This window comes from Tyto alba, unplaced genomic scaffold, assembly GCF_018691265.1.
Source record: "Tyto alba isolate M040663 unplaced genomic scaffold, T.alba_DEE_v4.0 Super-Scaffold_18, whole genome shotgun sequence".
Lineage (NCBI taxonomy): Eukaryota > Metazoa > Chordata > Aves > Strigiformes > Tytonidae > Tyto > Tyto alba.
Window position 1 is genome coordinate 32215577 of NW_024881280.1, and position 10515 is coordinate 32226091.

The following is a 10515-nucleotide window of genomic DNA, read 5'->3' on the forward strand; positions in this document are numbered from 1 at the left end:
TTCACTAAGGGTTGTACTAATAGTAGGAAAGAGTAGAAATTAACTGTTTTTTTGGTGATTTGGAAGCAATCCCTAGTTGAAACACTTTTTTTTTTTTTTTTTTTTTTTTTTTTTGAGTAATACCTAAGAAAACCATTCATTTTTTTAGGAACAATTAGAAAAAGAGAAGCAGCAAAATGAAGGAAGATCTACAAATGTTAATGATAAAATGTTTGAAAAGAAGCGTAAGTTTGTTTGTTTGTGGACATACTGTTTGTGCATGCATTGCTCTTCTATAAAGATAGAGAAAGGAGCAGAAAAAGAGACACTTTATATAGTAAACAGCAGAGTTTTAGATAGTGGCAATAAAACTTTTCGATATTTTTAAAGATATTTCTGAAAACTGGCCTCATATTAGGAGGAAGATTTTTGGCTTTATTAATGAAATACATGACAGTTTTAGTTCTCTGGTATTTTTCATTTTGGGTTGTAATGTAAGTACTTGTCTGTGGTGTTTCTGAAGTGTTAGTAGCACTGGATTAGATCCTGTTTACCCCAGGGCTGTGATATGCTATGTCCTCTTTCTTCATTTAAAGTTAAGCTTTAAGAGAGAAGTATTTATACTGGACTTTTTTTTAGGTAGAGACAGTAAAACATCATCAGTGTTGGCAAAAAGTATCACACACTCTGTTCCTGGAAGCTCTTCTGGAACATCAGCAGGTAAGAACTCTTTGAAAACATTTCTAGAATGCTTTGATGCAGGATAAAACAGAGCAAAGCTGCTGTTTGCATTTGTGGGCCAAAGTCTGACTTACTGCACATGGGAAAAGATTCCATTGCTAGAACTGAATGTGTTTTCTATGGGTTTGAGTTTTATTTTATTCTTTGGCCTATAAATAGGTGACATGAGGTTTATTTATTGTTATTGAAGTACTTAAATCAGTTCCTTCAGCTAGCATAGGCTGACAGAAAATTATATTAAAAAGTGTTCTTAATTACTGAGGAAATGCAATGATAGCCATGTTAAAATTTTTTGCTACTTACAATTTTAGGAAAAGAAGACAAAAAATCCAAGTTGGTTCGAAGCCAGTCTTTCAGTACTCAAGCACTACATCCAAAATACAGCAACATAGACAAGTGTCCTAAGTATCTTTTATCTTCATTGCTTACCTCATATGTTTACCTAATAAATAGCTATTATGAAATTATATGCACATGAATCTATGAAAGTAGTGATGTGCTCACTGAATTGTGACACAGATTTTCAGCTTTCTGTTTAATTGATTAAGTTACACAGTTTTGAACTAAGGGAAGAAATACCATTTTAAGGCATGCTGAGGCACACACATTGTTATTAATTCTTTTTAAGTTAATATATGTCAGCTTTTATCATATATTAAAAATATTTGTCAATATGAACTGCTAAATCTAAATTCATATATTACTTAAATTTCAGCATAACATTCTCATTTGATTTTTTCACATAAACTCAGAAATAACCTCCAATATTACTAAACAGCAGGATGATACTGTGGCGAAGAATACTTTCCTGTAATAAGCAATTTGGTTTTGTTTTGTTTGTTTTTTAAGTAAAAGCTCTGCTACAGGTTATACATCTTCGGTATCAGGAATCGGAAAGAGTTGTATGCTAACCTTTAGTGGTAAGTAGGTTATTAGATTATATTTTACATTAGTTTTTTGTGGGTGCTGAATATGTGCCATTAAACAGGCATAATTCAAGATACCATTCTCCTAAAGAATGTAGAATAATAGATATCCAATACGTTTGAGCACTTTAGTGCTAGGCTAGTTATTCTGTTTTTCAGTTTCTTGGGTTTTTGTTGTGTTGTTTTGGTGTTTTGTTTTTGTTTTTGTTTTTTTTTGTTACAGTCATTTAAAGTTACATTTGAAAGTCCTAAATGTAAAATGAGTTTGGCATTTCTTGATTGGCATTTTAGATGTCATAAAAAGGTTGGTTTTGCAATTTGCATCCGCCCATTTTATGTGGGGATAAGGATATTATGTATAACTTCTGCTGAATTAGGGGTGAGAAACTGCTGTCTGGCAATTCCCCTCTCTCCATTTGCTGTTGAAGAGTTTGGATGATTAAAGATTAGAATGAGATTAATTGCTTCCCAGAGAAACCTGACTTTTTCCTTTCACTACTAATAGACACTAGGCAATTAGCTTAGATGAAATAGCTAAATTTTAAGCATCTAAATATTGGCCATTTAAGTCCCACTATCTTGATATATTAAATGTATCGATCTTCTCTTCCAAAATGTGTGTTCTAATTATTTTTATTTATCATTTTTTCATAAAAATACTCGAAGAAATGTTAAGTTGAAACCAAGAAAGTTAAACTTTTGGATTTTTGCCATAGGAAATATACCACTATTGCCACAGGAAAAACACCTCATTCTGTTTACTCTCTATGTATTTTTTTCAGACAGAATTATCTGTCTAAACTGCAACTCTTTATTTCAGATGATTCATTCCGGAGTCATTCTACTGGTAATAGTGGAAATGCTGCCTTTCCTTCCAGTTCTTCTCGCAACTTATTTAATTCATCTGACCAAAAGAACAATGGAAATAAGGAGAGTCAGTCCCGAAAGATGAGCATGTAAGTGGTTGCCAAGAGGTTAAATTGAGCTTATGGGTAACAGTCTCAAGGGGAACTCAGAAGAGCCATGTAACATTAAGCCTATATTTTTTACTTCTGCACCCAGATTTTGAAATCCTAAAATAGCAGGGTAGAAACGTCATGTGTGCAACTATAAGTGCTTTCAAGATTGTGTTCCCTTTTAATTAGTCTTTCACATTGTTTCTCCTGCACATGTTTGCATTCAGCTGATACGTTATGGGGAGGGTGGGATGGGGCAAAGTGAAGGTTAGTGCATTTGATATGTAATAACCACAGTCACTATGATCTAGCTGCATGTAGTGGGAGAGATAGAATGTGTGTATTGGTAGATGATCTAATTTTCCCTTTTCCTTCTTTTTATGTGCTTTTGTATGTTTATGTATTATCATGTAACAATTTAGTGATTTATTTTGAGAGATACGATGAACTGGTACAGCGACTTGTTATTAAGACTGCCTTCTTTGCCTTGCCTTAACCATTTAGATAAAAAAAAATTCAGTACTAGGCACCTCCCTCAGGCTGGTTTTCTTTAAGCATCAGGCTAAACTGTTTAACGTTTTGCAAGAGCAGAATCAAAAATGAAATTGTTTGCTCCTGTGATGAAAGTCTTGGAAAATCACTGTGATGTGCACTTGCTTGGTCAAATCTCTGTAGACTCTAGCAGGTAATTCCCTGCAGATTCCTTTTACACTATAGCTTGTAGCTCTAAATTACTATCATTGGACTAGCTATAATTTTAGGTGCTCAAACTGAGATTTTTCTTTCCTATTGGAGATTTGCTTTCTTAGCCAAGGCAGAATGGAGAAAAGAAAGGTGCCAGCTATAGCAAAAAAGGGAGGTTGTTTTGGAAAGCAGGCTTAAGTGTAATAGAAACTACAACTTGAAGCTGCAAAGTATGGGGAAATGCAAGCTAGGCCTTGGAAGTCTGAATAAGTATGAGACACCAGGAATGAAAGGAGAGTCCAGAATGTGAGACTGTGACTTGCTGTTCAAAAATAATGGAGCAGACATACGGAGCCTGCACCAGAGAGGAAAGAGGAAACACCTTACACTGGCTTGCCAGGTAAAAAGGGGAAACAGCAGTGATAGTGATATCTCTTGAGTGGTCCATTCTGGTGAATTAAGTATCTGTATGTACTCATATTTTCCCACTTCAGTATTTTCAGGTTCTTTTAAAAAACAAACCAAAACAACCACCCCCAACTTTACTCGCAGATGTAAAATTCCTAAATTGTAAAATAAAACACTCAGAAGTTTAACAAACGTTAGAAGTTGTTCTCTGAACAGCTTGCATTCAGCCACTTGTATACATTATATTATGATACAGTCTCTTGCTGTATGATCACACAGGATTTTTTCTACCGTAATTTTACCACCTTCCCTGTACAAGACAGATTTGTTCTGGAATGAGATCAAGCTTGCATAGTGACCTATTGTTTTTAAAACTGCATTTTTGTGTGTGGAAAAATTTTGAAGATAAATAGTGAATGAAGGTAGACTGATTGTGTTGATTCAGTGGTTTCACAGTAGAAGTACCTTAAATTGCCAAGTCAAATTGCACTCTGTCCCTGTCTTTTGCCAGAGTCTAATGCCTTCTCTTAAATGCTACCCACAGTACTTACCTCACACTTTTTATAGGTGAACATTAGGCGGTCACTTATTTCAAACTCAACAGTTAGATCAGTAGACAGGCTGACATTTTCAGCTATCTGTAAGGTAAATGGGACATGTATCTTGAGTACATCAAATGACATAATGCTGCATACTTCCAAAAATTAGGTGTGCTCAAAAATCTGTGTTCTTTCACCCTAATCACTGTATACTTCTGTTCCCTTTCTTTAAAGCCAGAAATTTAGTTCAAATGTTGTAATGTTTTTTAGCAACCATTGTAGAAATTTCAGTTACTCAGCTGTCTCACAAGGATTTGTGGAAAATAAATGGATTAATATTCACAAAGCAGTTAGATGAAAAGTTCAGGCATATTTTTTACATCACATAAAACTTTTCCAAATTTCAAAGAATTTTCCGTCTGTCAAAGTAAAACTGATATCTTTTGTTTGGGTACAAAGGGACAGAAAAAGACTCGCACAAAGCAGTTTGTACCTTTGTCTTCAGGCAGGAAAATGGAATGTAAGAGACTCAGCTTCAAGTCTCAGTGCACCATTCCCAAGTGAATACCTTAACAGCATACTACTTGAAAGCAGGTATCTGATCAAACACAGTGATCTGGATGCTCTCTCTAGTTCAGAAAGTCCCTAAACTGCACAGTGTCAGAAGCCAAGAGGATCTACTAGGGGAAGCAAAACATTTTGGGAGAAAGAAGAGCAGGCTTAGTATGACCTACATTTAGTTCTGAATAAGAGTGTTAATGTTTTTTGTTCTTATGGGAGAACACATCTCTCAAATTGGTATAATGTCTGCTGCACTGTAGAGTCAATTTCTCTTTTGTAATCTGGTCCGATACTTAATTGTTTTCATAAGAAAATGGAGCAGCTCTATGAGGAGATATTAAGAGATACAGATAAAGAAACGGTTAGTGGTGAATGCATTCATCTGCATAACCTTGCTGACCACAGATCTGTTTAGGTGTACCTCTCTTCCTTCTGTTCAGAAAATCGGTCCTGGTACTAAATGTACACATACTAAAGTACAAAAAAATAAAAAAGTCAGTTTCAAGGAAACAATGTTCTCTAAGTTGAATGATGAAGAAAATTGATATCCAAATATGTAAGCAGTTGGCGGAAATGACTTACTGAGAGAAGAATTTGAAAATTGTACAGTGAGAGGTGCAATTGAATAGATGCTCATAAATGAGTGTCACCATCTAGGGACTCATTAAGGTAGAAAGCTTGTGAGAAAATTAATAGAGTGTATATTTAGACTGTATCATCACATAAATTTACATATGTGCTGGTTTAACACTGCAATTCTGGCAAGTCCTAGCTTTTAATTTATCAGCTCTGCAACATGAATAAGGTAACTTCTAATATGTTTCTAATAATTATGTGTGTTTCTGAAGAATGGAAGATTGGGCAGTAATATGCTGTTTAATAATTAAAATATCAACAGATATCATTAATGATTCTTAGTGAAAAGTGATGTATGCTTGGACAAAATATCATTTAATTGCTCAAGTGTAATCTTTTCCATAAAACTGCTCTACTGAATATTGACAGATGTTCACTTTTGACAATATAGTGCAGTTTGTAGGGATGGAGAGTTTCTGATTTCATACATTCATGTTGTTCCAGAAATTTTTCAAAACCCAAAGTTACCGTGCTGGAGAACTTACCGTGCTCATGAGTCCAAACATTTTGTTTGTCCCATTTCATAGCCGTGTGCCAATTAAAATATTCTCTGTTTTTGAACATAACGTAGATTCAAGAAAAAGAAAAATCTCAGTAAATCCCGATCCAGTGCTCACAAGGAAGTGACGAGAAAATGACCATTAGCTTTGGTGTCATTTGCTAGACCTTGGGTAATATTAGCCAATAGAAAATGCAAGAATTATGCTAAAGAAGCACCCATATAGTTTAGTTGTGGAATCACAAAAGAGATGAATACCTGCTTTAAGCACCTTATGGGTAGGAAAGAATCACAGAGAGCGCTGGTTGAGTATTTCATCCCACAGGAGACCTTACTTAAATCAACGTGCAGAGCAAACGTGCTGTTCTGACTTTATGATGAAGAGTTGCCAGTTAGATCATGAATCATCCTAGTGCAGAAATTGGCATGATTCATAAACACTCTGTCCCACAAGTAGTCTTGTATTACTTTGCTATGTAGTTTTATTATCTTCTTTTAAATGTTTTCCTTTTTACGAGATTAAGATTTTTTTTTTTTTAGGATGAGAATTACTGTTTTGCTTAAGGTTACATTACTGTAATGTGACCGGCTTCAGTATGCTATTGGTTAAAAAGTATTTTCCACAACTTTATACTTTCTTCAATAATCCAGCTTTATAGACAGCATTTAAGAATTTTGCATCTTGCCTATAGACATATAGATAGTGCCTGATTTTATTTTATTTCACTTTCAACTAAAACCTACTTCAAGAATGAGGGATATAGGTTTTCCATCCTGTAAAAAGTGGGAGTACCTTTATTGTTGTATAGAAAAAGATTTCTTAATAATAAATTGATATCAGTGGTTTATAAGATGTCCACAACTGACCTTTAAGACATTCACATTGGTGTGACCATGTTGTAATAATTATATGCATAAGTATCTTAGCCTCTTTCATCCACTCATATAATTGCTTGTGAACTTGAGCACAAGATGAAGTAATTCTGCCACTGTTCTTCTACACTTTGAGTTGGTTACTTCCAGCTTCTAATAATGTTTTTCTTCTGCCTTTTAAGCTGATAAGAGTTCTGAGGTCCAGTGGGCCTGGCATGTGATTTAGGTGCCATTTCTAAAACGAAGCTAGTAGGCACCCTAACACTGATGTATTATCATTAAAGGTTCCATCAACAATTTTAAAAGGGTGAAACAGAACAATATCTTGCTTTGTTTGTAAATTATGTTGTAAAATATTGATGCAAATATTTCCAGACTTCTAAAAGTTAAGCCCTGTTCTTCCAGAGATCTCTGACCATTTCAAACAGTTGTTAATTGACATAGCTGCAACGGCAAAGTTAAGAACAGTGTATTTAAGGATTAAAAAATTAAGGCCATGGAAGGTGCAGAAATTGCCCAAGTGACATGATCAGCGGAAGACCTAGAAATAACCCTGTAAAGAGCTCTAAGCTGCTACCCCTCCCATCTCCACTTTCCCCAGATTTTATCCTGGGTTAAGCTGCAGACCTCTGGCATTGTTTGTATCCATGAGCAGAATGCTCGTACTACCTTAACCATCTCAGAGGGACCTTCACGTGACCTTCTGCAGGAAACTTAACGGAGAAATAAACCCTTCTTGTGAAGAATGACCTCAGAATGTGTCCATTTGGCTTTTTCAGTGGGTGCAGTAGAGCAGCTGGTCATTTTTGAAGTATAGCAGCTAAGAGTTATATTAAAATGTTGCACACAGTAGCAGTTTATTATATTATGCTATTTAATAACATAGCAACAACATATGATATGTGTTTCTTTTTTCTGTATGAAGAAAAAACAGAAAATCAAACTCTTAGATCTTCTGACAGAAAAAGAAGGGAATCAGAGACTGGTGGAAGCAACGTTCTGGTGACATAAGGTGGGAGCAGCAGATGGGACTGTCTAATGCCTGGAGTGAATAAAATGCATCCTGCAATGTTAAAATTTTTTATCTTTTAAATAAAATCCCAAGCTGTAAAATATGTTCTGATAAGTAATGTAATGGTTGCAGAATTCTAATGTTGTAGTGAAATGTTAAGAAATATAACTTCAGCTATGTGCTCTTAACTGCTGTAGCTAAAGAGAGGATTTTGTTTTCTTCAATTATGCCTTTGTAGTTCAAATTCTCAGATTTAGAATGCACATATCCATTACTTAATTGGCTTATTTACAATTTTAGCAATTCTTAGCACCCATGTTTTATGCAAGAAATACAAGAAATTGTTACGAATATGAAAACGTAATCCCACATTTTTAAAGAACCTTCAAACCTAATTTAAGACCAAAGTCCAGAACCGTTGATCAGTCTATGTAAACATAAACTTCAGTAGCATTGTGCTGTGAATTTAGAGGTAATGTTTTTACAAGTATTATGTAAAGTTCATAAAAATCCGGTGTAAGTTTCAAAGCAATCTAAAAGCAGATGTCTCCAGATGATACAAAAAGAAAGTTTTATTTCATAGGTTTTGTTGTATAAATACTTGTTTTACTTTTTAGTATTTCAGATTGTATTTTCACTTGAATAATTTATAATGATGAATCTGGTTTTTAATCAGCTGCTCTTGCAAGCTACCATGCTTCAGTGATGTCACCTGCATTTGTTTGTATTCATGCTAATGTTTCTATCAAAATTTGTCTGTGGAAAAACATGCAATTCTATTTTAAAAAGTTCTATTTATGCCAATACTTAAGACAGAGCCTATGAAGCTATTGTCAGCTTCTCTATTTCAGGATGGAAGCAGCATAAATATATTGATATCAGAAATACGTGGTTTTTAAAATTTCTTGGTGTATGATAAAGATGACCTGACCTGTGAATGCATACGCGTGTGTGGTTACTTTTATAATGTAAAAATATGAATGATGATTTACTCAAAATAAAACCTAGGACAATGCTGTACATGCATGTTCTTGAAAAAAAAAATTTCTCAGGGCATCTTTTATAATGAAAATAAATAAAAGCATTTACCTATAGAAGGTATTTATTTTAAATAGTAATAATGCTGGATGTATGCTGTCATGTGTGAAGTACAAAATGCGTCTTTGGATTTAGCAGTATTACTGTCTGAATTCTTAAGCTTCTTACTCTGCAGTTGGATTTAGGTGTATTCTGTGTCTTTAGTCACATTATCTGGATGCTGTGGAAACACTCGAGTTTTCAGTTTGTTCTGCAGCCTGGCACGTAGGGTATTGTAAATCACAGCTTCCTTTAAAAGTTTTTCAAGTGTTATGATGCTGAACAGGCAATATTGATGCAGATCTAGAGGTGACCTGTGCTGGCTTCTCCCAGGTTCTGCTTTTGTCTCGTTCGTGAAAGCAGATACTCCCAGTTCCCCAGGGACAACGTGCCCACTACGGCTGCTCACCCGTGGGCCGCAGGAGACTCCCTGCTCTGCTCTCAGTCTGGCTTCTGCCGGCGACCAAACGCAGATCAGCGGTGCCCAGCTGCAGAACAAGACTCAAAACTGTGTTTGACCCTCAGATGCCTTTCCTAGAGCAATGCAGAGCAACCAGTAAGTTCCGAAACTTGAATCCGAGCTGTTTCTCCCCTTAACAAGCATGTAACGAGTTCTGTATGCAGTCTGTCGTTTGTTTCTTATTGGCTGTCATTTGTCTGTCATTTTTAACTAATTTATTTAATGCTGATAACGTGCTTCACTTATTAACCCTACTGTGTATTAAATTTCTGCTATGTGATCTTTAAATGCTTCATGTAGACATTTTTTTTGGTCCGCACATCTTCCTTGTACAATACTCCTGGTGTCTCGTGTGTACTTCCATCAGTCCCTCACACTACAGACCTGCATCTCGCCGATCTTTTGTGGGGCTGCTTACTTCTGGGTTGCTTCTGTTGGACAGCACCCATACTTTCAAATTCTTCACAGCATTGGTTTTTCCCTGCAATTCCGAGTAACAGCTGGAGGTCAACTGTGCAGTGATAATTGGGTGGCTCCCTATAGCAACGTTCCTCCTGTTAATCTTTCAGGGGCAGGGAGGAGTGGTTCTCTTTCTTTCTGGGTACATTCCTGCTGCAAGCGTGGAGTTGGGTTAGGTGCACCTTCGTAGTCTGGTCAGATACCAGAGTCTGCCTGCCAAATCCTTTTGTGAGTGGCTTACGCCAGTGTTTGGGTTGCTGTGGGTAGACATCTGATCGTAACTGAAGTGATTTTTAGAGGTGTTTACCAGCTTTACCCTGTAACGTATCCTTTCTGTCTTCTCTTGCAGATGCATCTCTCTGTGTGTTTACTGGTAGACAGCCTTGAAGCTTCTATGCCAAATGATTTTGAAAACTCTTCTGCCCTCTTTTGGGCAGCTATTTTGTGAAGGCTGTATGAGCAAGCAGAGTAATGCTTAGATCTGTTAGTTATATATAGCTAGAGGTAGCTTTTTGCATTGTTTCATACTTTATAAATAGGACTCTGCGGCTGATTAAAATGTACTAAATGTTAAAGATCTTGATGTTCTGCTGGAATCACTGCTCTGCTTGAATAAAGTGAATTGTATTTAGATCATGGAAATATTTTTCGGAAACATTTTGGCAAAACCTTTTGGATTTTAGGATCAACTCTGTGAATAGATTT

At 35.7% G+C, this 10515-nt stretch overlaps 1 protein-coding gene across 4 annotated transcripts in view; it reads left to right on the forward strand.

Moving 5' to 3' along the window:
* The window catches only part of PPP4R4 (protein phosphatase 4 regulatory subunit 4), a 72739-nt gene extending 63100 nt beyond the window's left edge, over nucleotides 1-9639 (forward strand). For 3 of the 4 annotated variants that reach the window (XM_033010563.2, XM_033010566.2, XM_033010565.2), the window contains 6 exons: nucleotides 149-224; nucleotides 619-699; nucleotides 1032-1125; nucleotides 1570-1640; nucleotides 2467-2602; nucleotides 7728-9639. In XM_033010563.2, coding sequence (XP_032866454.2) covers nucleotides 149-224; nucleotides 619-699; nucleotides 1032-1125; nucleotides 1570-1640; nucleotides 2467-2602; nucleotides 7728-7752 — 483 coding nt within the window. In that variant the 3' untranslated portion in view covers nucleotides 7753-9639. Of the gene's footprint in view, nucleotides 1-148; nucleotides 225-618; nucleotides 700-1031; nucleotides 1126-1569; nucleotides 1641-2466; nucleotides 2603-7727 lie in introns of those variants that run through there. The other variant, XR_004409646.2, reaches the window with a different exon arrangement.
* The last annotated feature ends 876 nt before the right edge of the window (nucleotides 9640-10515 follow it).